At 51.2% G+C, this 26749-nt stretch overlaps 1 protein-coding gene across 4 annotated transcripts in view; it reads left to right on the top strand.

Annotated features, from left to right (window-relative positions):
* Positions 1-26749, top strand: part of rabgap1l (RAB GTPase activating protein 1-like) — a 550110-nt gene that overhangs the window by 491426 nt on the left and 31935 nt on the right. Inside the window, exon 1 of one of the 4 annotated variants that reach the window (XM_067990831.1) lies at positions 7948-8479. The exons of the other annotated variants lie outside the window; for them this stretch is intronic. Within the exon in view, the coding sequence (XP_067846932.1) occupies positions 8369-8479 (111 nt within the window). The 5' untranslated portion in view covers positions 7948-8368. Of the gene's footprint in view, positions 1-7947; positions 8480-26749 lie in introns of those variants that run through there. 4 annotated transcript variants of the gene reach the window in all.

Raw genomic sequence — 26749 nt, 5'->3', positions numbered from 1 at the left:
TCTACAGCCATGGTCACCCACAAACCACTGAACAGCAGTGCAACGTAAACATGGCGTGATGCATGCTCCCTGTAGAGATCACACCATTGGAAGTGCCGAGCAAAGATTCCACTGTTTAGTTCTCCCAGCAATGGTGTCCAAAATAATCACTGTCTGATGCGTGTTGGATCATGGAATGTTACAGCACAGAAGGAGGCCATTCGGCCCATCGTGCCTGTGCCGGCTCTTTGAAAGAGCTATCCAATTCGTCCCACTCCCCCGCTCTTTCCCCATGGCCCGACAAATGTTTCCTTTTCCAGTATTTATCCAATTTCCTTTTGAAAGTTATTATTGAATCTGCTTCCACCACCCTTTCAGGCAGTGCATGAAAAAGTTTCTCCTCATCTCCCCTCTTGTTCTTTTGCTAATTATCTTAAATCTTTGTCTTCTGGTTACCGACCCTCCTGCCAGTGGAAATAGTTTCTCCTTATCTTAAGGATATTGAGGCTTTGGAGAAGGTGCAAAAAAGATTCACAAGGATGATACCAGAACTGAGAGGATATCCTTATCAGGAAAGACTAAACAGGCTGGGGCTCTTTTCTCTAGAAAAGAGAAGGCTGAGGGGTGACCTGATAGACGTCTTCAAGATAATGATAGGGTTTGATCAGGTAAGTGTAGAGAAAATATTTCCACTTCTGGGGGGAGACCAAAACTAGAAGTCATAAATATAAAATAGTCGCTAATAAATCCAATAGGGAATTCAGGAGAAACTTCTTTACCCAAAGAGTGGTGAGAATGTGGAACTTGCAAATAGCATATATGGATTTTAGGGGAATCCTGATAAGTACACGAGGGAGAAAGGAATAGAAGAATATGCAGAAAGGGTTAGATGAAGTAGGGAGGGAGGAGGCTCGTGTGGAGCATAAACACCGCATGGACCTGTTGGGCCGAATGGCCTGTTTCCGTGCTGTAGTCTTGATGTACTCTATCAAAACTCCTCATGATTTTGAACACCTCTATCAAATCTCCTCTCAACCTTCCTCGTTCCAAGGAGAACAACCCCAGCTTCTCCAGTCTCTCCACATAACTGAAGTCCCTCATCCCTGGTACCATTCTAGTAAATCTCTTCTGTACCCACTCCAAGGCCTTGACATCTTCACATTATTACTTCATGAAACAAAGATGTGTAAGGATGCAGCAGGACAAGGAGGTGCTGCATCCAAGATGGTCCATGTATGTTTTAATATCTCGCTTAGGAGCCTGGCACTCACTTTGAATGTCAGATACTGTTAGCTGCTTCCTCAAGCTGCAGAGAACGCACACTATGGTCTGCAAAACGTCACTCCGAAGACCTTATTCCCAAGAAGCATTTCCTGTTGCCTCTCTGCTTAGAAGTTTTTCTGTTCACCTTGTGTCTTTCGGTTACTCTGAGCCCCCGTGTAAGTGGCAGCTGGATTTGTGTGGGGCCGACACCGCTTTGAGTCCTGTGAATGGCTGACCACCAGGTGTAGTTCCGAGAGAGATGTTTGTTCCAGTGCCTCGTCAAAGGATTGTTAAATGTGAGGCTCACTTCCCCACAGTCTGCTCTCACCCTGAAGCCGACAGTGACAGGGCAGGCCAGAAACTCTGGTCGTGAACAGCAACAAGTGGAAACATATTCTCCACATATCATAGTAGGTACAGGAGGAGGCCATTCGGCCCATCGTGCCTGTGCCAGCTCTTTGAAAGAGGTATCCAATTAGTCCCACTCCCCTGCTCTTTCCCCGTAGCCCTGCAAATTTTTCCCCTTCAAGTATTTATCCAATTCCCTTTTGAAAGTTATTATTGAATCTGCTTCTACCACTCTTTCAGGCAGCGCATTCCAGATCATAACAACTCGCTGCGTAGAAAAAATAGTTTCCTCGTGTCGCCTCTGGCTCTTTTGCCGATCGCCTTAAATCTGTGTCCTCTGGCGGCCGACTCTTCTGCCCCTGGAAATAGTGTCTCCTTATTTACTCTGTCAAAACCTTTCATGATTTTGACACCTCCATCAGGTCACCTCTCGGCCTTCTCTTTTCTAGAAAAAAGAATGTTTATTTTCCACCTTTTTGAAGCAGGGGGGAATCATGTGACACATCCAGTGAGCTGAAACACAGCTGACCGGGATTCCCTGTCCGACCCCTGGGCTCGCTATGTTTCCTCCATACTCAACAGGCAAAGACTCACTCCACTTGCTTGTGGGGTGGTCCGTGATTACTGAACTGGAGAAATACATCCAGTGTGAAAACCCAGAATATAACATCTGACTTGGCAATACTTGGAGGTGATAGCATGTTCCAGGATGCAAAGGAAGTCATAGTAGAAGAGGAGAAGGAAATGGAGGAAGGAGAGGTGGAGCCAGGGAGATTGGTCTGGGAGGCACTGATAGATAACAACTTCCAGTAATTCCCAGATCCTGACGAATTACCTCGTATCCCCAGAAACAGAATGCAATAACTTTCCTACTTTACAACAGTGACTACACTTCAAAAAGTACTTTATTGCCTGTAAAGTGCTTCGGGACGTCCTGAGCTCGTGAACGGCGCGATAGAAATGCACGTTCTTTTATCTTTCATTTTCTTTCACCTTCTACCGTTCTGAGATGCCATTTTGTACCGCCCTCCATGTGCCGATCCCTTTACGTGGCCCTCCCCAACGGAAACTCTCCAGACTGAGGAGAAATAAAGTGCAAAAAATCGATGAGGTGACATTTACGATAATGAGGAGATGCCTGCAAAGTATGCTCCACCTGCTTCCTAACCTAGTGCTATATCGAAGTGGAAGTAAGCAAGTGTGCTGTAAGACTGCATGGACCCCAAGCAATGGGGATGGCCTTGTACCTCCGGGTGCGGTCATGAGATGACACTGCTACATCTAAGGAGGCTGCTTGAGAGACCGGTCTGGGTCAGACAATGTGTAGTCACCCTGAGAGGTAGCTGGCACCACCGCCCCTTCTCCTGCGATGCCACCTGATGCTGGGCATCCCTGCAGGTCCCCCTGCGATCTGCACGAGGGCAGACTTTAGGGCACCGCTGAGGGGTACGAAAGCTACCATCTATCTCGCGCTCGCTCCCTTTTTCTCTCTTTCCCTCTCGTCCCCCAGCCTGCCATATCCAACACTGAGGTTAAGTTGGAGTTTAATTGCCCCAGTCACTGTGTTCCTGGGAGGAAGGGGCTTGGCTCCTCTGTCCCCGGGACTCCCCTGCGGTTATCAGTGACGTTGCCGCGTGCCCCGTAATGCACTGCAGCCGTCAAGACGTGTCAGACTGTGCAGCTGAACGGTCGGGTGCATTGCTGCACTTCTCCCCAACAGCGCTGGCAAAGGTTCAGCTCCGTCTCGAACGGTCAGGAAGGCCTTTTGTTCATTGATCTGTCCTTTCTGAAGGCAGGCCAGTAGGGTACCATTCCCCGGCCCGTACAACAGGGGCTGGATTCCTGCATTGTTGCTGTCTATTCCTTGGCTGTCACCGTCACTTAACCCTCCTCACTTGTGATCAGTCCTTTACCCATTCTGCCTCCTCAAGCTGACTGTGGAAATGCCCCGTGGATTGACCAGGTGGAGTGTTTGATGCAATATGTTCAGAGCCGTCTCACCCAGCAGGAATGGTGCGTTACGTGGGTTTCTGCACGGAAGGCAGTGAGGGTAACGAAAGAAAGGATATTAACTGGGCAAGGGGAGCCCCACCTTGAAACTTTCCCTTCCACCTCTCCTACCACAGACTCTGGTCCGGAGATGCTGAGCGCCATCTCCTTGAACTAGGTCAGCTCCTCTCCCTGGGGCTGTGGGTGTCGCTGGTATTTATTGCCCTCGAGAAGGTGGTGGTGAGCCGCCTTCTTGAACCGCTGCAGTCCGTGTGGTGAAGGTTCTCCCACAGTGCTGTTAGGAAGGGAGTTCCAGGATTTTGACCCAGTGACGATGAAGGAACGGCGATATATGTCCCAGTCGGGATGGTGTGTGACTTGGAGGGGAACCTGTTGCACCTGCTGCCCTTGTACCTCTAGGTGGTAGAGGTCGCGGGTTTGGGAGGTGCTGTCAAAGAAGCCTTGGCGAGTTGCTGCAGTGCATCCTGTGGATGGTACACACTGCAGCCACGGTGCGGCAGTGGTGAATGTTTATGGCGCTAGTGCTGCTCCTATGAGATGTTAAACCAAGGACCCAACTACCTTTGTTGCTTTGATTCCGAGGAGAATAGTGAGGTTTTTACTTATTGTAACTCTACTGTTTGTACTGAGTACTGTTCATTTAGCTGCTCTGAGTCTCGGTCTAGTAGATTGTATCATTCACCTGCCTGACGGAGGTGCGGAGAATCAGACGACACCATGTGATATATTCCAGTTAGCTGAGTGCGATGGCAGGGGTTCTCTGCTTGACCCCTGGGTCTCACTACATATACCAAGATATGGGGCAGTAAAGGCACTCTCTGCCTCATGGGGAACTCAAGGTGTGCCAGTGTGGAATACAGTCCATCCGACAGTGTCTGGAATACTGGCTTATGGCCTGTTCTGGGAATACCTAACTTTGAGCCTGGTACGGAACGCTGACAATGAGCGTGATCCGGTCTCCCCGTGATCCGGTCTCCCCACTGAGGTCGGCTAGTCCATGAACAGCACGCACTGTGAGGTGATTCCCCGTGGGAAGGTTTCCACTGCACGCCACTGGTAAAGCATTGTGAACCCGTTCTCCGAGGCCATGTTCCTGAGGTTGCAGCAGGGGAAATTCCCCAGCTGTCTGAATTCAGACTGTGTGTGGAATTTCAGGGGTGAGCTAATCTCCTAATGCAGCTTAACACACTGCATTAATGCACCACCCATCACACCCACACCCTCTCACTTTCCATCTAGGATGTGGTCAGTATGGGCGCAGATCACAATAATTTGAATCTTGAATTACCTGTTTCTCTTAACCCCGATCACATCGGTCGTGTTCCCAAACAGGTCAAAGTTTACGGGTTGGGTTTCCAGGAGGAATCATGAGTTGGTATTCCAAGTCTGCTCGTCAATCCATATTTATACTTTGTCGAGTAGCTTGTTTCTCCATGGTTGCTCTACAGCTACTTGAGGTAATATAGAGGGAAGTTTATTCTGTGTCTAACCATATCATGTCAGCTGTGTCTCAGTGGACACCACTCTCACCTCTGAGTCAGAAGGTCGTGGGTTCAAGACCCCCTCCAGAGATTTGAGCCCATAATCCAGGCTGACACTCCCAGTATACTGCACTGTTGGAGGGCAGTACCAAGGGAGTGCTACACTGTCGGAGGTGCCGTCTTTCAGATGAGAGTGAAGTGCTGTCTTCCAGCTCAGGTGGATGTAAACATTCCAATGGCATTTTTGAGGAAGAGCAGGGGAGTTCTCCCTAGTCTGCTGGTCAATATTTATCCCTCAACCAACATCACTAAAACAGATTATCTGGTCATTCATTCATATTGCTATTTGTGGGGCCTTGCTGTGTGCAAATTGGCTGCCACGTTTACCTACAAAACTAGTGACCACACTTCAAAAGTAATTAATTGGCTATGAAGCACTTTAGGACATCCTAAGGACATTAAAGGTATTCTTCTCTTTCTTACTCTGTATCGAACCCGTGCTGTACCTGCCCTGGGAGTGTTTGATGGGACAGTGTAGAGGGAGCTTTACTCTGTATCTAACCCGTGCTGCACCTGCCCTGGGAGTGTTTGATGGGACAGTGTAGAGGGAGCTTTACTCTGTATCTAACCCGTGCTGTACCTACCCTGGGAGTGTTTGATGCGACAGTGTAGAGGGAGCTTTACTCTGTATCTAACCCGTGCTGTACCTACCCTGGGAGTGTTTGATGCGACAGTGTAGAGGGAGCTTTACTCTGTATCTAACCCATGGTCTAGCTGACTTGGGAGTGCTGGCTTTGATCGTAGTTCTAACCACACTTATTTCGATGAGCACAGAAATCTGTTAACACCAAGTATAATTTCACATATATTTATGAGTCACACGTTATGTTATGACCCACAGTTTTGTAAATTCTGCTGTACAACCTGAGCAGGTTTCAGTGCCTTCCGAGTTTACTATGTATACTATACAAGGTAGGTTAGGCTTTCTAAAAAAAATATTTTTGCTGAAAACCTGACCCTGAATGGGAAGTGAGATATTAGAATAATACAGCACAGAAGGAGGCCATTTGGCCCATCGTATGCAGCAGTGTGGCCTGTGCACTGGAGATGACAGGCACAGTGGAAGCAGAAAGTGTGTTGTGGTGGTGATGCTGTGAAGGGTTGTACGTCACTACTCGGGTCCTTAGAGCGACTGTCTTATCCTGTTGGTTCTGTGCACACGGACTTGAGATTTTCCCCTCTACCCCGTTTTCGGACAAACACCTAACACTCCTACCAAATTCCTCTCTGCGCTATTTTAATGCAGCTGTTGGGTTGAGCAGCCTGTAGGAATATATAACCAGGGCCACTGGCAACCACAGATAGATCAGCTGTCGGGAATATCCGCTGTGAAAGGGCTGCTATTCCAGCCTCTCATCCTTGGCCGTGGCTCTGAGTCAGAAGGTCATGGGTTCAAGTCCCACTCCTGAGACTTGAGCCCATAATCCAGGCTGACACTCCCAGTGCAGTACTGAGGGAGTGCTGCACTGTCGGAGGTGCCTTCTTTCGGGTGAGACGTTAAACCGAGGCCCCGTCTGCCCTCTCAGGCGGATGTAAAAGATCCCACGGACACTATTTGAAGAGGAGCAGGGGAGTTCACCCCGGTTTCCCTCAACCAACACCTAAAAAGAAAAACACTCGATCTGGTCATTTATTTCGTTTGGTTTTTGTGGGATCTTGCTGTGCGCAAATTGGCTCCCACGTTTCCTACATTACAACAGTGACCACACTTCAAAAAAGTATTTAATTGGCTGGAAAGCGCTTTGGGACGTCCTGAGACCGTGAAAGACACCATAGAAATACAAGTCCTTTCTTTCAGTCCTATAGAGAACAGCTGAACTTTTAAAGAACACCCCCTTCCCTCCCCCCAGATAATCTGTATATTGATTAATCCACATGCAATAATAGGATTGTTGCCTAGTCACCATCCGTAACGTCTCCCTCTGAGTTACAGTCCATTTATCTGTTACATTGAGGAGCAGTAACCCTCTGACTGTGAATGTCGTGGCATTGAGCCAATTAGGGCCACTCCCCTCTTACCTGCCACTGCTCAGTAACCTGCCCTCGGGAACTGATAGACAGAAACAAGCCGCTCCTTGAAAGAAAGCATGTGAATTGGTTAGGAATGCGGGGCATCTGAAAGCCGGCTTTCTATCGCTGCTGCTTCCTGGTTTGCACAGTTGACTGTAAAAGCTGCAGCCAGCAGAGAGAGAGAGAGAGAGAGAGAGAGAGAGACACGGCCTCCTTTCGCCCCTTGTGGAACAGGTGCCTTGCAGCGCGAAACGCTGAGGGAATGTTCCAGAACCTCCTCTGACGACTGACCTCACCTGAAGAACCTGTTCCCCTCTCCAGCCGGGGGGACTGGAAGGAGATTGCAAGAGCCAGTCAGGTGGATTCGACTGGAAATCTTCAAGCCTGGAATCTATACGACACCTGTGAAGGGAGAGATCTGAACTAGGAAATAGTTAAGCCTGGCTCGAGGTGGCCCCTGGGTGAATTGCCTTGTGGTTGCACTGCTGTGTGGTTTTTTTTTATAAAGTAAGGAGCCTCGGAGTGTTAGTGTGAGCAGGCGCTCACTGAAGCCTCAGCCTCCATAGCTGCTGCCCCAGAAATCTATTCAAATGCAAATGCACAGGATGTGGCTTTCGACTGTTTAACTGATCCACGAGCCTTGCCCTTCAAGGAAAGGTGCACCGAGAGGAATCATGATCTAGGGCAGGCAGACGGGCAGTGCTAAGAAACCCCCCACTCCACCCCCCCCCACCGCCCCCTCACTCTCCACCCCCCTGTTTAAATTCCGGCAGAAAACGAGCAGGAAGTGGTCAGCGGGCTGAAGTGTTGGCTCTCCCTTTTCGGCGGGCTCTCGAGATGAAGTGGCGTTTCATCAGCTCCTGCTCCCGGTCTCTCAACCCTTTCGCCTTCTGACATCTGAAATGCAACTGGAGAATCGGGATCCAGCACCGATGCGGAGAGAGAGTTAAATAAAGGTCCTGACTCTGCGACTGTCTCGGTTTCTGCTGATGGGAGACACTGTGCACTCAACTGACGATGGAGCCTCTGGCGCGTAACCCACCCTTCGAGGGGGAGTAGAAAGGAGGACAGATCATATTCAGCTCTCTCACCACACCCAGTTTCAGTGGCCAGTGTGGATGCAGTGCAGACTCTTCAGTCTCTGACACTTTTCCCTACACTTGGGGAGTGTTTTCTTATTTAATTAATTTATTTTTATTTAACGTTTCTCTGCCAAAATGATGGAAGAGGTTTCCATAACAGTGGCCTACGACGCTCACGTCTTCAGTCAAATGGACGAAGAGGACACCTTGGCCAATATGGTCGGAACCACGAAGCCCAAGGCAATGGTAGGTCATTGCAAATGCAGCCTGGTTAGTGACACGGTGCGATCCACATTACCCCAGGGGTTCCCAGTGCAATCTTTTAGTGAGGTCTTTCGGATGAGACGTTAAACCGAGGCCCCATCTGCCCTCTCAGGTGGAGGTAAAAGATCCCACGACCACAACACTAGAGGAGAGCAGGGGAGTTCTCCCCGGTGTCCGGGTCAATATTTATCCCTCAACCAACATCACTAAAACAGATTATCTGGTCATTATCGCAGTGCTGTTTGTGGGATCTTGCTGTGCGCAAATTAGCTCCCGCCTTTCCTACATTACAAACACTTCAAAAGTACTCGATTGACTGTAAAGTGTTTTGGGACGTCCTGAGGTCGTGAAAGGTACTACAGAAATGCGACTTTTCTTTAATAGTCTAGTGGTTATGTTACTGGACCAATAATCCAGAGAACGTGACTCCAAATCCCACCAAGGCAGTTTGAGAATTTGCTCTTCAGAAATAAAGAGTTGGTATCAGTAAAAGTGACCATGAGGGTGTCGGATTGCCATAAAAACCCAACTGGATCACTAATGTCCTTTTTAAGGAAGGAAACCTGCCGGCCTGACCTGGCCTGGCCTTTGGGACTCCAGTCCCCACACCAACGTGGTTGACTCTTAGCTGCCCTCCGTAGTGGACTAGCAAGACACTCGGTCAGGTCAGCTAGAGATGGGCAATAAATACCAGGCTTGCCAGTGACGCCCACAACCCGAAGATGAACTTTAAAAAAAAAACTCCTGTATTAAGTTGGTATCACGGGTCTGAACGGGAACTCCCTAAAGTATTATAAAGCTCCCCTTTAACTGAGTTGAAGCAATGAAATCTAGAGGTTTCCAAGGTTACCAGCAAGCAGTTATGAAAGAGCTGGAGTTTATTTCCTCCCAAAGAACACAGAGTACACTGTCTAATTATAACAATAGGTTAACGGTTTCAACTTCTTTCAGATACGTTAGTCAGGTAGTAAACAGGTGACTTAATTTCCCTTCCACGCTCCAACCCTCGCTCCCAACAGCCCCACCTGCCAGTCTCTCTGATTATATGTTGTAAAGAATAACAACTGAATACGTGGGGGAATTTTTTATCAACTTTCCTTGCTCCCTTCTCAACCTGAAGGTACTGACTCTCACTGGGGTACAGTTCCATGGGCCCCACTCCCCTCCTCTCCTGAAGGTACTGACTCTCACTGGGGTACAGTTCCATGGGCCCCACTCCCCTCCTCTCCTGAAGGTACTGACTCTCACTGGGGTACAGTTCCATGGGCCCCACTCCCCTCCTCTCCTGAAGGTACTGACTCTCACTGGGGTACAGTTCCATGGGCCCCACTCCCCTCCTCTCCTGAAGGTACTGACTCTCACCGGGGTACAGTTCCATGGGCCCCACTCCCCTCCTCTCCTGAAGGTACTGACTCTCACCGGGGTACAGTTCCATGGGCCCCACTCCCCTCCTCTCCTGAAGGTACTGACTCTCACTGGGGTACAGTTCCATGGGCCCCACTCCCCTCCTCTCCTGAAGGTACTGACTCTCACTGGGGTACAGTTCCATGGGCCCCACTCCCCTCCTCTCCTGAAGGTACTGACTCTCACTGGGGTACAGTTCCATGGGCCCCACTCCCCTCCTCTCCTGAAGGTACTGACTCTCACTGGGGTACAGTTCCATGGGCCCCACTCCCCTCCTCTCCTGAGGGTACTGACTCTCACTGGGGTACAGTTCCATGGGCCCCACTCCCCTCCTATCCTGAAGGAACTGACTCTCACTGGGGTACAGTTCCATGGGCCCCACTGCCCTCCTCTCCTGAAGGTACTGACTCTCACCGGGGTACAGTTCCATGGGCCCCACTCCCCTCCTCTCCTGAAGGTACTGACTCTCACCGGGGTACAGTTCCATGGGCCCCACTCCCCTCCTCTCCTGAAGGTACTGACTCTCACTGGGGTACAGTTCCATGGGCCCCACTCCCCTCCTCCCCTGAAGGTACTGACTCTCACTGGGGTACAGTTCCATGGGCCCCTCTCCCCTCCTCTCCTGAAGGTACTGACTCTCACTGGGGTACAGTTCCATGGGCCCCTCTCCCCTCCTCTCCTGAAGGTACTGACTCTCACTGGGGTACAGTTCCATGGGCCCCACTCCCCTCCTCTCCTGAAGGTACTGACTCTCACTGGGGTACAGTTCCATGGGTCCTCCTCTCCTGAAGATACTGACTCCTTGTGCTGTGGCTGCCCTCTGTTAGCTTGGTCATGTGATGATTCTATATTGAATCTAATAGTTGTGGTCTTCAGGTGTAGGCACCACATCACACGGTGCATTTGATTACAAAGCTTTGGGCAGCTGTTAGCCGCTTCAGGTGATATCAGTAAACTACTTGCCTTTCACTCTAATAATTTGCTGTTTGGGAGGGGCCTTTTCAACCTGCCCAAAGCGGGTGTGACGTCAGTGGAATGATCATCCTCCCACACTTGAAGACAGTGTGGAAGGAATCACCTATTTTGAGGTTTAGGCTTCATCGGCATAATTAGGGTGAGCTGCAATTAATTGAGAAAAACGTCTCACAGCGCTTCAGAGAAGTGAGAAATGGACACCAAGATAAAGGAGGCGATATTAGGACAGGTGACCAAAAGCTTGGTCAAGGAGGCAGGTTTTAAAGAGGGTCTTAAAGGAGGAGGTGGAGGTAGAGAGCTGAGGGGTTTCGAGGGGGAGTTCCAGAACGTGAGGCCTAGGTGGCTAAAGGCACGGCCACCAGTGGTGGAGCGAAGAGGGGGATACACAGGTAGCTAAAGTGGGAGGAACGGAGAGTTCAGGGGAGGTTGTAGGGCTGGAGGAAATTACAGAGATAGGATGGTCGGGGCCTTGGAGGGATTTGAACACAAGGATGAGAATTTTAAATTGGAGGCTTTGGGAGACCGGCAGCCGATGTAGGTCAACGAGGACAGGGGTAATAGGCGAGTCGGACATGGTGCAGGATGAAATACAAGCAGCAGAGTTTTGGATGAGCTGAAGGTGGAGGATGGCCAGGAGAGCCAGGAGTAGTTGAGTGTAGAGGTGTAGAGTGGCAGAAATGACTGAGGCGGGCGAGTGGGTGGGGAGACCGGTGATGTTACCGGAGATGGAAGTAGGCTTCTTTGTGATGGAGACGATATGGGATTGGAAACTCAGATTGGGATCAAATAGGACGCTGAGGTTGTGAACAGTCTGGTTCAACCTGAAACAGCGAACGAGGAGGGGGACAGAATCAGTGGTGACGGTACAGATTTTGCGATGGGGGTCGAAGACGATAGCTTTGGCCTTCCCAATGTTTAGCTGGGGCTCATCTAAAACTGGATGTTGGACAAGCAGTCTGTCACCCCAGAGGCAGTGGAGGGTTGAGAGAAGTAGAGTTTAGTGTCGTCACCATGTAAAAGCTGATCTCCTATCTGCGGATGCTGTCACTGTTACAAGTTTGGGTCTGCCTTAGATCTGTTGGGTACAGTGATGCTGAGTCACTGCCATTACATCTTGCGTTCAGGAGTGTGCTTGCACCTGGCAGTGTCGGATTATAAAGATCGTGCAACCTGAGGGTGTAACAATTGTGTCCCCTTGTGTCCTTTATATATGCCCTTCTCCAATCTTTTCGAAGGTGGGCTAAAACACTTACTGAGTGCCGTGGGGATGTTTTACTATGTTAAAGGCACGATATAAATGCAAGTTTTCATTGTTGAGATGAGACCAGAAATTATTACGGCACTTTAGTTTATAGACAGGGAGCAGAGTATCTGTTTATAATGAAATCTTGCTTACTTAATCCAACTTCACTCCTCGTAACATATAAACCACGTGCCCTGTCCCTCTCGTGGGCCGACTGGCTTGTTTTTGGTGTTATCTTCCTTTCTGCACGGCTTCTAACTGCAAAAAAAAAAATGACCACCTGCGTTTTAGCTGCAGGCCGAGGACTGTCTCTCACAGACCGTTGTTCCAAACCTGACTCTGTCCTTGTCCTTTCTCTTTTCCTCCGTGTTCCCAGCCAGCGGGATGGGTCGTGCCTCTTGACTTCCACCCCCATCCAGTGATTCGCCAGGAGGCCTGGCGACAAAACTGACGACTTCTCCTGCCCTCTTTGGGGTGCGGGTTTAAAGAGACCAGCTCCTAGTCTCATAATGAATAGGCCCAGAGCCGTTCTCCGAGACCTGGGATGAGACGACAAACCCTCATTCTGTCAGTTTGAAATTGTCCTGAGTTGTGACGTTCCACACGCTGGTTCGTCAGTTTTAATGTGCATCTTCAATTGCCCCTGGTCGTTTTTTTGAGGGGGGGAACCTGTGCAAATTTAAAACACAATGCTTAGCCATGACTGGAAAAGAAAACAGAAAAATCCTGAAATATGAGTTACCAAGGAGCAAGATGTAGATGAGGAAAAGATGATGGGTCTCAGGGGGCCTCTGGAGATGACACTGCAGAGGTGAGAAGAGGAACCATTGCTCGAGACCCTCTGGCCATGATAGGTTAGGTGAGAATGGAACTAAGCAAGGGCCGCCCCACAGAGCTGAACAGTGAAAGAGGGGGATGTTGTGGTTGACTGCTTGAGAGAACAAAGAGAATAATGCACCACGGTCACATAATGCCGTTTACAATATTGGTTATGGTCGTTTCGGTGCTGTGGGAAGGGCGGAAACCTAATTAGAGGGATTCAAACCAGAGAGACGGGCCTGGAGCAAAGACTTTAGAGAGCCTGGTAAAGTATTCCCTCCACTCCACACTGCAGGAACTCTGCTTTGTGGAGCCATTGATTGCACCTACAAACTGTGCTGTTCACGGAGCCGTGTGTCAGCCAAGTCTCAGTGGGTATCTCACTCACTCCTCTTGAGTCAGAAGGTTCCAGAGACTTGAGCACATAATCTGACACTCCCAGTGCAGTAACTGAGGGAGCACTGCACTGTCGAAGATGCCGTCTTTCAGATAAGACTTTAGACCGAGGCCCCGTCTGCCCCCTCAGTTGGATGTAAAAGATCCCACTGCACTATTCGAAGAAGAGTACGGGAGTTCTCCCCGGTGTCCTGGTCGATATTTATCCCTCAACCAACATCACTAAAACAGATTATCTGGTCATTTGTTTGTGAGACCTTGCTGAGCGAAAATTGGCTGCTGCATTACAACAGTGACATTTTGGTAGGAAGAATGAGGAGAGGCAATATAAACTAAATGGTACAATTTTAAAGGGGGTGCAGGAACAGAGACCTGGGGGTGCACATACACAAATCGCTGAAGGTGGCAGGGCAAGTTGAGAAGGTTGTTTAAAGAAGCATATGGGATCCTGGGCTTTATTAATAGAGGCATAGAGTACAAAAGCAAGGGAGTTATGCTAAACTTTTATAAAACACTGGTTAGGCCTCAGCTGGAGTATTGTGTTCAATTCTGGGCACCACACTTTGGGAAGAATGTCAAAGCCTTAGAGAGAGTGCAGAAGAGATTCACTAGAATGGTGCCAGGGATGAGGGACTTCAGTTATGTGGAGAGACTGGAGATGCTGGGATTGTACTCCTTAGAGCAGAGAAGGTTCAGGGGAGATTTGATGGAGGTGTTCAAAATCATGAGGGGTTTTGACAGAGTAAATAAGGAGACACTGTTTCCAGTGGCAGAAGGGTCAGTAACCAGAGGGCACAGATTTAAGGTGATCGGCAAAACAGGCTGAGGCCACACAAGGAAACATTTTTTATGCAGCGAGTTGTTATGATCTGAAATGCACTGCCTGAAAGGGCGGTGGAAGCAGATTCAATAGTAACTTTCAAAAGGGAATTGGATAAATACTTCAAGGGAAAAAATTTGCAAGGGTACGGGAAAAGAGCTGGGGAATGGGACTAATTGGAGAACTCTTTCAAAGAGCCGGCACAGGCACGACGGGCCAAATGGCCACCTCCTGTGCTGCACCTACCTACTATGACTACACTTCAAAAGTACTTCATTGGCTGTAAAGCGCTTTGGGACGTCCTGAGGTCGTGAAAGGTGCTGTAGAAATGCAAGTCTGTCTTTCTTATGTATGTTGTAATGAGACACTGACTCAGGTGGTGCAGATCCAGTGTCTGAGGCCTGACACTAAGTTCTTTGCAGCGGTTCCTCTGTGGAACTGATGGATGCAGTATGATCCAGTGAAGTTAGTGAACATATTTCCAGTCTGAGATAAACTTAAGGATCTTTATCCTGCAGGAAATCGTTAAAGGTACAATAAAAATCCTTTTTAAGTGACTCCCCAAGATGACTGGTTGAGTTTACCCAGTGAGTTGCTGAGTCACAGAGATCAGGATTTGTTCCTCACTCTGTGTTGAATTGATCTCAGCCGGTAAGGCAGGAAGAGGGCTGCAGTAAACCTCAGTGCCCTTGGGTTAAAGAGGAGAAAATCTCCCAGGGTTACGGCTCCTGACTGCTGTCCTGCAACCCCTGCTGGCAACTGAATGTGTGTGGGCTTGGGGGTAAAAGGGCAGGGTCAGACATGGGGTGGGGAATGTGCTGGGTGGTGTAGAGGGCAGGGTCGTGGCCCAGACACTGGGTGGGGGGAGTAGAGGGCAGGGTCGTGGCCCGGACACGGAGGGGGCGGGGGGAGTAGAGGGCAGGGTCGTGGCCCGGACACGGAGGGGGCGGGGGGAGTAGAGGGCAGGGTCGTGGCCCAGACACGGAGTGGGGGGAGTAGAGGGCAGGGTCGTGGCCCGGACACGGAGGGGGCGGGGGGAGTAGAGGGCAGGGTCGTGGCCCGGACACGGAGGGGGCGGGGGGGAGTAGAGGGCAGGGTCGTGGCCCGGACACGGAGGGGGCGGGGGGAGTAGAGGGCAGGGTCGTGGCCCGGACACGGAGGGGGCGGGGGGAGTAGAGGGCAGGGTCGTGGCCCGGACACGGAGGGGGTGGGGGGAGTAGAGGGCAGGGTCGTGGCCCGGACACGGGGTGGGGGGAGTAGAGGGCAGGGTCGTGGCCCGGACACGGAGGGGGCGGGGAGTAGAGGGCAGGGTCGTGGCCCGGACACGGAGGGGGCGGGGAGTAGAGGGCAGGGTCGTGGCCCGGACACGGAGGGGGCGGGGGGGGAGTAGAGGGCAGGGTCGTGGCCCAGACACTGGGTGGGGGGAGTAGAGGGCAGGGTCGTGGCCCGGACACGGAGGGGGCGGGGAGTAGAGGGCAGGGTCGTGGCCCGGACACGGAGGGGGCGGGGGGGGAGTAGAGGGCAGGGTCGTGGCCCAGACACTGGGTGGGGGGAGTAGAGGGCAGGGTCGTGGCCCGGACACGGAGGGGGCGGGGAGTAGAGGGCAGGGTCGTGGCCCAGACACGGAGGGGGCGGGGAGTAGAGGGCAGGGTCGTGGCCCGGACACGGAGGGGGCGGGGGGAGTAGAGGGCAGGGTCGTGGCCCGGACACGGAGGGGGCGGGGGGAGTAGAGGGCAGGGTCGTGGCCCGGACACGGAGGGGGAGTAGAGGGCAGGGTCGTGGCCCGGACACGGAGGGGGAGTAGAGGGCAGGGTCATGGCCTGGAGACGGGCGGGGGGGGGGGGGGGTGGTGAGGTGAGGTGAGGTAGAGGGCAGGGTCATGGCCCGGACACGGAGTGGGGGGGGAGTAGAGGGCAGGGTCATAGCCCGGACACGGGGTGGGGTGGGGGGTAGAGTAGAGGGCAGGGTCGTGGCCCGGACACGGGGGGAGGGGGGATAGAGGGCGGGTCGTGGCCTGGACACGGGGGGAGGGGGGATAGAGGGCGGGTCGTGGCCCAGACATGCGGGTAGAGGGCAGGATCAGGGACTGGGGGTAAAGGGTGGGGTCGGCCCAGGTTAAGGCAGTGCCAGGCCGTGAGCCAACGCCCTACAGGCACTCTCTGTAGAAACTCACAAATGAATGATGATCACTTGGGTGAATACTAGAGGGTGAACTGTACCTGGGCACAGAGTCCGCGCGCTGGGAGGGGGAAATCCAGCAATACAACTAACACTCGTTTCACTCGTAAATATACGGGACAATTCGGCAATCTAGTGCTTCCAGGGCGTGCATCGCGAGCACGTGGCCCCTGATAACCCGCACTGCGCTCCCCACCAGCACCACATGCCCTCTGGCAAATTCTTTGAAGAACAAGAAAAAGCCGCACATGCCGGAAATCTGAAATAAAGCTAAAGTTCTGGAAATACTCAGCAGGGCAGTCAGCATCTGTGAAGGGAACAGACAGGTTTGGATATTCCTGGGTGGGCACCACAGACTGATCAGAAGTGTATTCTTCAAATATTTAACGCTAAAATTATGAAAAAGGCTTTTATATTGCGCCTTTCACAAGCTCGGGACCTTCAGGAAGAGAAGCCGTTGCAGGAGATATGTTGTGATGGGTAGGAAGGGGGTCATGAGAGGGCTGTGCTGTGGATGTACAGCGGGCGATCACACCACACGAGATATTGTTGTTAACCTTGGCCGGGCCAGTCTCGATGCTGTGGGCGATGACGGGAGCCAGATGGAAGTGGTGGCCACAGAGTTGGGTGGTGATTGCATGTTTGAGGACCTCAGAGGAAGGGGAAGTCTGGGATGGGGTAGTAGAGAGGACAACAAGGGTCAAAGGTGGACTCTTCTTAAGGAGAGCAATTTTTGAAGGGAGGGGAAGTGAACCAATGCCTGAAGAGGTAGTAATGTTGGTGAGCACTGGGGTGAGATAAGGTATTTGAGCGGTCAGGAGGGAGCAGATGGTGAGCCTCGCGGAGAAGGTAAGGTCTGTGGAGGGGTTTGGGCATGGGGGGGGGGAGAAGCTACAGAGCATTATGGGGTTGAGGCTGGGCTGGGGATCAGGTGAAGGGGGCTGAGGGTAGTGGATGGTGGAAAGGGGAGTGGAAATCTGGAACTCTCTTCCCCCAACAAGCTGTCACGGCTGGGGGTCAATTGAAAATTTCATAACTGAGATTGGAAGATATTTGTTTGGTGAGGGTATTAAGGGTTTTGGAACCAAGGCAGGTAGATGGGAGTTAAGATACAGATCAGCCATGATCTAATTGAATGGGGGAACAGGCTCGAAGGGCCGAATGGCCTCCTTTGTTCCTATGATGGAGCTGAACATATAGTGTCAGTTGAGGGAGGGTGTGGTGGAAAATCCTTAAGTTCCTGGGCTAAGATGTGGAAAATTGACCAGAGTTCCTGCTCCTGATCATTATCCAGTGGCCCCTGTTGACATCGAGTGAGGACAGACTGGTGGTGATGCCCCCTTGGTGTTGGACACCCAACCACTGCTCACTGACCAAGCCCCCACATGAAGAATGGTCACTGGGGAGAGGTGGTAGAGGGTCTTGTATCCCAGCACAATTCATCGCCTTCAACAAAGGAAAGAAAGACTTGCATTGATAGAGCACCTTTCATGACCTTAGGGCGTCCCAAAGCGCTCCACAGCCAATGAAGTACTTTTTTGAAGTGCGGTCACTGTTGTAATGTATGAAACGGAGGAGGGAAAGAAAGCTGGCTAAACAAAGACAGCCCCGATTTACCAACAGCAGGTCCAGCCCAGCAAGTTCACGGGGCGTTCTTTGAGCCCGTGTGCTGCACTGACGTGAGCGATATTCAAAATCAAGTTTTACAGGAAACATTTGCCAAAGAGTCTGAGAAAACTGATGGCTAAAATCTCGAAGGAAACTCCCAGTCCGGCAACGAGTTTGTTAAAAACGGGAGGTGACGATCAGTGGTGTAGATGTGATGCCCCGATTGTACCATCCCGGCCCCCGGCTAAGGTCCTGACCTCCTGTTGTGTGTGGCTCAGCTCCACGTGACCTCCAGAGACCATTCCATCCCTTGATACTTGTGTTTCTGAAGATTGATTTATACCAGTCAGATTATATCAGGTGTCAGCTGTGGCTCAGTGGGGCAGCACTCCAGAGGCTTGAGCCCATAATCCAGGCTGACACTCCCAGTGCGGTACTGAGGGAGTGCTGCACTGTCGGAGGGGCCGTCGTTCGGATGAGACGTTAAACTGAGGCCCCGTCTGCCCTCTCGGGTGAATGTAAAAGATCCCACGGCCACTATTCAAAGAAGAGCAAGGGAGTTCTCCCTACTGTTCTGCTCAATATTTATCCCTCAACCAACATCACCAAAACAGATTATCTGATTATCACATTGCTGTTTGTGGGATCTTGCTGTGCACAAATTGGCTGCCGTGTTTCCTACATTATAACAGTGACTACACTTCAAAAGTACTTCATTGGCTTTAAAGCGCTTTGGGATGTCCTGGGGGTAAAAAGTGCGATATAAATACACGTCTTTCTTTTAACTGTGAGGATTGAGTTTGGTGAAAAGGTTCTAAATTAAACGCTGCCAGCACGGAGAGAGACTCTGGAACAGCCCATGTGACCCCAGTGCCCGGCCTGCAGCCCATTCTGTGAAGGGTTGAATCGAATGGTCCGTCTATATCATGCTTTAAATGGAAGTAATTCGATGTGCATTGATGCGTGTTGCCCGTATCCTAACTCTCACCAAGTCCCGTTCACCCATCACCCCGTGCTCGCTGACCTACATTGGCTTCCAGTTTTAAATCTCAATTTTAAAATTCTCATCTTTGTTTTCAGATCCCTCCGTGGCCTCGTCCCTCCCTATCTCTGTAGCCTCCTCCAGCCCTACAACCCTCCGAGATCTCAACACTCCTCCAATTCTGGCCTCTTGTCCATCCCCCCACTCCCTTTGCTCCACCATTGCCGGCCGTGCCTTCAGCTGCCTAGGCCCGAAGCTCTGGAATTCCCTCCCTAAACCCCTCTCTCCTCTTTGACCTAGTTGTTGGTCACCTGTCCTAATGTCTCCTTCTTTGGCTCAGCGACAGTTTTTGCCTGATAATCGCTCCTGCCGAGCGCTTTGGGACGTTTTACTATGTTAAAGGTACCATATAAATGCAAGGTGTTGTTGAATCGCACCTAAGAAGTGACTATGTGTGAGCCTCACTGTAGAACATAGGCAGGCCATTGGACCATGGAGGAGTGAGGGGGGGTCACAGCTCTGTCCAGTCCTTTCCTCCCTGAAGTGCCCATGTTGACACTTTGCGACAGTGCTGACTGGGTAATGAACACGAACCTGGCTGGATTATCCCTCCTGAGCCACTGCTCTCAGCTGAGATTAACTCATTTAGCACAGAGCAGGAATTGAACCCGGAAATGAACCTGCAAGTCTGTGTAACCCAGTCACATGAAGCTTTGCATCCTGAGCCAGCACAGCATTCCAAAAGTGAACCCAAAAAGGGTTGCACCGTCGGGTTGCAGTCGCAAGGCCTTGGCTCTGAATCGCTGGGAGCCGAGCAGGCTGCTGGTCGGTGAGTCTTTAATCAGTGGCAGGAATGGTCGGCAGTGATTTAACACTCTCTGTTAGCATGTCTCTCAGAGCCTGTACCTGTGAATTGACTTCCAGTCAACTGCTTCTTGAATCTGCATAATTGGAGCCTCTGTTTCAGGCAGTGGGAAACACGGAGAATATCCTGATCAGCTTCGAGTGTTTGGGTTTGTCAGACGTTTAGAGCATTACAGGCGCTAAGGGAAGTGTGTCCCATCGATAAGGAATTGATTCCTGAAATCCCCGATGGATTTGGTTGCGAGTACAGGTGTTGATGTGATTATGAGGTCTCACCATGTGGGTTCAACTGTGTATTTCACACGGAGCCTCTTGTATTTGTCACGTGCAGGTCTGATGAAAATTGGTTATTAGACACAGTCAATAAGATCATGATGTGGAGATGCCGGTGATGGACTGGGGTTGACAATTGTAAACAATTTTACAACACCAAGTTATAGTCCAACGATTTTTATTTGAAATCTACAATAAGATCAGGCAAGACACTTGTGATTAATGGCACTGAGTGACAGGCTGGACACTCCCCTCAGTCCTCTGGGAGGAAGTTTGAAAGAAAGGCTTGTAATTCTACTGTGCTTTTCACAACCTCAGGACGTCCCAAAGCGCTTTACAGCCAATGAAGTACTTTCGAAGTGTAGTCACTGTTGTAATGTAGGAAACTAAACAGCCAAATTTTGCACAGCAAGATCCCACAAACAACAATATGATAACGATCAGATAAAAGCTTTGCCACGGTGCTAGCTCCCAACTCAGTGAAAGTTCTGAAATGAGGCTGCAATGGAATAGAAATGACCATGAGTTTCTCAAAGGAAGGGAAAGGACCCTTTTCACTTTGAACACATGAGGGCTTAGGGCTGAGAAATGCCCGTTGAAACCTGCTCCTCTCACACACCATGTACACTCTACCCTCCACTCTGCCCATTTCATCTCCTGAGGGAAAGTTCTGTACAAACAATCTGATCTCCAAAGACGGTGACTGCCTGTTAGGCTCGACGGGCACATCTGGAAATTCCCGCACTCCCAGCAGGGAGCCCCACTTGTCAGGAGCTTAGCTCACAGAGAGCATCTTAACACTGTAACTTTAATCCTCCAACCTTGTACTCCTGGGAAGTAAGGCTCCTTGCTGGGAACGGAGCGCAGGGTCACTGAATCGCCCCTTTGGTTCGATGGGTACCAGTCCCCGCTGGGAGGCCAGGATCACTGTGTTTTGATGGGTACCAGTCCCTGCTGGGAGGCCAGGATCACTGTGTTTTGATGGGTACCAGTCCCTGCTGGGAGGCCAGGATCACTGTGTTTTGATGGGTACCAGTCCCTGCTGGGAGGCCAGGATCACTGTGTTTTGATGGGTACCAGTCACTGCTGGGAGGCCAGGATCACTGTTTGTGTGGGTACCAGTCCCCGCTGGGAGGCCAGGATCACTGTTTGTGTGGGTACCAGTCCCTGCTGGGAGGCCAGGATCACTGTTTGTGTGGGTACCAGTCCCTGCTGGGAGGCCAGGATCACTGTTTGTGTGGGTACCAGTCCCCGCTGGGAGGCCAGGATCACTGTTTGTGTGGGTACCAGTCCCTGCTGGGAGGCCAGGATCACTGTGTGGGTACCAGTCCCCGCTGGGAGGCCAGGATCACTGTTTGTGTGGGTACCAGTCCCTGCTGGGAGGCCAGGATCACTGTTTGTGTGGGTACCAGTCCCTGCTGGGAGGCCAGGATCACTGTTTGTGTGGGTACCAGTCCCCGCTGGGAGGCCAGGATCACTGTGTTTTGATGGGTACCAGTCCCTGCTGGGAGGCCAGGATCACTGTTTGTGTGGGTACCAGTCCCCGCTGGGAGGCCAGGATCACTGTGTTTTGATGGGTACCAGTCCCTGCTGGGAGGCCAGGATCACTGTTTGTGTGGGTACCAGTCCCCGCTGGGAGGCCAGGATCACTGTGTTTTGATGGGTACCAGTCCCTGCTGGGAGGCCAGGATCACTGTTTGTGTGGGTACCAGTCCCCGCTGGGAGGCCAGGATCACTGTGTTTTGATGGGTACCAGTCCCTGCTGGGAGGCCAGGATCACTGTGTTTTGATGGGTACCAGTCCCCGCTGGGAGGCCAGGATCACTGTGTTTTGATGGGTACCAGTCCCCGCTGGGAGGCCAGGATCACTGTGTTTTGATGGGTACCAGTCCCTGCTGGGAGGCCAGGATCACTGTTTGTGTGGGTACCAGTCCCCGCTGGGAGGCCAGGATCACTGTGTTTTGATGGGTACCAGTCCCCGCTGGGAGGCCAGGATCACTGTGTTTTGATGGGTACCAGTCCCTGCTGGGAGGCCAGGATCACTGTTTGTGTGGGTACCAGTCCCCGCTGGGAGGCCAGGATCACTGTGTTTTGATGGGTACCAGTCCCCGCTGGGAGGCCAGGATCACTGTGTTTTGATGGGTACCAGTCCCTGCTGGGAGGCCAGGATCACTGTGTTTTGATGGGTACCAGTCCCTGCTGGGAGGCCAGGATCACTGTGTTTTGATGGGTACCAGTCCCTGCTGGGAGGCCAGGATCACTGTTTGTGTGGGTACCAGTCCCCGCTGGGAGGCCAGGATCACTGTTTGTGTGGGTACCAGTCCCTGCTGGGAGGCCAGGATCACTGTTTGTGTGGGTACCAGTCCCCGCTGGGAGGCCAGGATCACTGTTTGTGTGGGTACCAGTCCCTGCTGGGAGGCCAGGATCACTTTGTGGGTACCAGTCCCCGCTGGGAGGCCATGATCACTGTTTGTGTGGGTACCAGTCCCTGCTGGGAGGCCAGGATCACTGTTTGTGTGGGTACCAGTCCCTGCTGGGAGGCCAGGATCACTGTTTGTGTGGGTACCAGTCCCCGCTGGGAGGCCAGGATCACTGTTTGTGTGGGTACCAGTCCCTGCTGGGAGGCCAGGATCACTTTGTGGGTACCAGTCCCCGCTGGGAGGCCAGGATCACTGTTTGTGTGGGTACCAGTCCCTGCTGGGAGGCCAGGATCACTGTTTGTGTGGGTACCAGTCCCTGCTGGGAGGCCAGGATCACTGTTTGTGTGGGTACCAGTCCCCGCTGGGAGGCCAGGATCACTGTGTTTTGATGGGTACCAGTCCCTGCTGGGAGGCCAGGATCACTGTTTGTGTGGGTACCAGTCCCCGCTGGGAGGCCAGGATCACTGTGTTTTGATGGGTACCAGTCCCTGCTGGGAGGCCAGGATCACTGTTTGTGTGGGTACCAGTCCCCGCTGGGAGGCCAGGATCACTGTGTTTTGATGGGTACCAGTCCCTGCTGGGAGGCCAGGATCACTGTGTTTTGATGGGTACCAGTCCCCGCTGGGAGGCCAGGATCACTGTGTTTTGATGGGTACCAGTCCCTGCTGGGAGGCCAGGATCACTGTTTGTGTGGGTACCAGTCCCCGCTGGGAGGCCAGGATCACTGTTTGTGTGGGTACCAGTCCCCGCTGGGAGGCCAGGATCACTGTGTTTTGATGGGTACCAGTCCCTGCTGGGAGGCCAGGATCACTGTTTGTGTGGGTACCAGTCCCCGCTGGGAGGCCAGGATCACTGTGTTTTGATGGGTACCAGTCCCTGCTGGGAGGCCAGGATCACTGTTTGTGTGGGTACCAGTCCCCGCTGGGAGGCCAGGATCACTGTGTTTTGATGGGTACCAGTCCCTGCTGGGAGGCCAGGATCACTGTGTTTTGATGGGTACCAGTCCCTGCTGGGAGGCCAGGATCACTGGGTGCTGGATATCTCTCTTCCCCCTCCCTGTATTTTGCTAACCCAGCCAATCTTCAAGTGTGACCGCAGACAATGAGAACGGGCAGACTTTCCGAGAGGGCATCTTATTTATGCTGGACCCTGCTGTCACCCAGCACCCCCTCATGCATCTTGCAGCGGAGAGATGGCTGGAGAATCAGGAATGGTTCTCCCGGCATTTTTCCATCCCCAGCCCCAGCACAGTGGCACGGAGGCTGATTGTTGTACTCCCACTGCAGCCCGACATGAGATCAGCTAACTGTGCACAGACTGGGGGTTAACGCTTGGACCTTCAGTCCGATGATGTGGTCACACACCGCCAGGGAGCTGGCCGTACAGATTCCTCCTATCTGACGCTGCCTGCAGTGTTTGAAAGTAACCCCATGTAACCTGGTTGCTGTGTTGTGATTGACTGATTATCATCTTGTGTAGTTAAGTGTTCTTTTACACAATTATTTCAGGGTGGAGATAATTTAAAGGCAACAAGGAATTAGTGTTGGGTCAATCACAATCAGGGTTCATTATATTCCTGTGTTGATCTGAAGTGATTTCAGTTCTTGGTTACAATCATGACTTTCACTTTCTAGGAATTATTTTCCTTAATTGAAACTTAAAATTGCTGATTTTAAGTGTTCTTGTAAACTGCTCTTACAGCGGAATATTACAGGCTAAAGCTCCCGGGACAAAGGTCACAGCGGGATTTTTTTTTTGGTACAAGTTACGTGTCTTTTTTTTCTATAATTAGATAACAAATCCAGGTGCAGCCAGAGATAGTAGGAATAGACAGAACTGCCGAATATGTTTGATTTAAGTTATCACTGGGAACACAAAGGATTGGAAAATGGAGGCACAAGACCAAGGCCATTGGGTGTTTACAAGCTCAGCCCTTTTTTGAAGAGATCAACCCCACTTGTCTGTCTCCTTATCATATCCATCAATCCCCTCCCTCTCGGGTGTCAGCCAAGGCTCTGTGTCAGAAGGTCGTGGGTTCAAGTCCCACTCCAGAGACGTGAGCACAAAATCCAGGCTGACGCTCCCAGTGCAGTATTGAGGGAGTGCTGCACTGTCAGAGGTGCCGACTTTCGGATGAGACGTTAAACTTCCCTCTCAGGTGGATGTAAAAGATCCCACGGCACTATCCGAAGAAGAGCAGGGGAGTTCTCCCTGGGCCAATATTTATCCCTCAACAAACATCACTGAAACACTATCTGGTCACTATTGCATTGCTGTTTGTGGGATCTTGCTGTGCGCAATTGGCTGCCGCGTTTCCTACATTACAACAGTGACTACATTTCAAAAGTACTTAATTGGCTGTAAAGCACTTTGGGACATGCTGAGGTTGTGAAAGGCGCTGAATAAATGCAAGTCTGTCTTCCTTCCTTCCTCTTCACAATGTGTTTCTTAAACCTACAATGACTGCTTCAGTTGCCTTCCCAGGTAACTCATCCCACAATTCTGCTATCCTTTGAATGACAAATTTCCACCTGACTTACTCCCAACTTCATAATTTTTAAATCAAAAACCGAAAACACAGGAATCACTCAGCAGGTCGGTCGGTCCACCTGAGGAGCGAACGGGCAAGTTAACCTCTCGATGTGGACCTGAAGGGGGGAAAATGAATACTCTCGCGAGGAGCAGAATGGCTTGTTGAGTGCTTAAGCGGAAAGCAGGAGCTGGTTAAACGGCGGAAGTGATCTTCACGTGAGACAGTAGGAGGCACAATGACAGAAATTTTAAGACATTTACGATTCACAAGGGAGCGTCTGAATGGCTGAGGCGGCGAGGCAGGTAGAAATAGGAGCAGGCAACACTGCGAAGTGGAGCAGGTACCAGCGGCCCAGGAGCCTGGGGTGGGGGGTGCGGGGAGGAGGAGTAGGTGGGCACCAAGGGTGAGGACCACCCTGCCAGCACGGAGCTCTGATAGATTGGGGGAGGGAGGGAGGAGATGGACGGGTTGGTCCATTGGGGTAGGGGTCCTCTGTTGAAACACCTGAAGTGCTAACTCGCCCGTTCTCTCCACAGATGGACTGACCTGCTGAGCGTTTCCAGTGTTTTCTGTTTGTGTTCCAGATTTGCAGCATCTGCCGTTTTATGCTTTGTTTTTAATTTTTAACTAGGGTTCCCTGGCATTTGAATCATTTACCTCATTCAGTTTTTTCAGTTCTCTTCTTCATATTCTTAAAAAAATTTCTCTTAGATCACCTCAAAATCTCTTCTTAGCCAACGAAAACAATCCTAACTTCCTAAACCCTTCCTCATCACCCAGGAATATCTTTCTTCACTTCTGTATCCTATGCTGAAAGCAGTAATATTCTTCCCATGACCAGAACTGCACACAGTGCACCAGATGGGATCTAACCACCACCTTGTATAGTGACCATACAATCCCCTCTCTCATACCAAGGCTAAAAGGGACAAGAGCAGCAGGCACATGGGAACGTGCAGGTGGAGTAGTTCCCCTCCAAGTCACACACCATCCCGACTTGGAAATATATCGCCGTTCCTTCATCGTCGCTGGGTCAAAATCCTGGAACTCCCTTCCTAACAGCACTGTGGGAGAACCGTCACCACACGGACTGCAGCGGTTCAAGAAGGCGGCTCACCACCACCTTCTCGAGGGCAATTAGGGATGGGCAATAAATGCTGGCCTCGCCCACATCCCACGAGCAAATAAAAAAAAATTATGAGGACAGGTTGCATTGATTAGGCTTGTATTTCCTTGAATATAGAAGATTAAGGGGTGATCTAATTGAGGTGTTTAAGATGATTAAATGATTTGATAGGGGGTGATGTCAGGAAGCACTTCTTCACACAAAGGGGAGTGGAAATCTGGAACTCTCTCCCCCTCAAAAAGCTGTTGAGGCTGGGGGTCAATCAAAAATTTCAAAACTGAGATTGATAGATTTTTGCTGGGTAAGGGTATTAAGGTTAGGGAGCCAAGGTGGGAAGATGGAGTTAAGGTACAGGTCAGCCATAATCTAACGGAATGGCGGAACAGGCTCGAGGGGCTGAATGGCCTCCTCCTGTTCCTATGTTTGTTTGTACTTTGTCCCTCTGCTAATAATGGACCTGCCCCACCCCCTCACTGTTTGAGCTGCGAATGGCCTGTGTAACTGTACGTTGAGAGTTGGGACATACTGACGTGGGCTGCCAGCTTCCTGCAGCGACAGTGTCCCCTGCAGGCGGAGCTTGGGGTAGACCTGATCCAGGAGTGGATACTTAAA

This window comes from Heptranchias perlo, chromosome 9 (genome assembly GCF_035084215.1).
Source record: "Heptranchias perlo isolate sHepPer1 chromosome 9, sHepPer1.hap1, whole genome shotgun sequence".
Lineage (NCBI taxonomy): Eukaryota > Metazoa > Chordata > Chondrichthyes > Hexanchiformes > Hexanchidae > Heptranchias > Heptranchias perlo.
The sequence above is the reverse complement of the archived record's forward strand: the minus strand, read 5'-3'. Positions and strand labels throughout refer to the sequence as shown.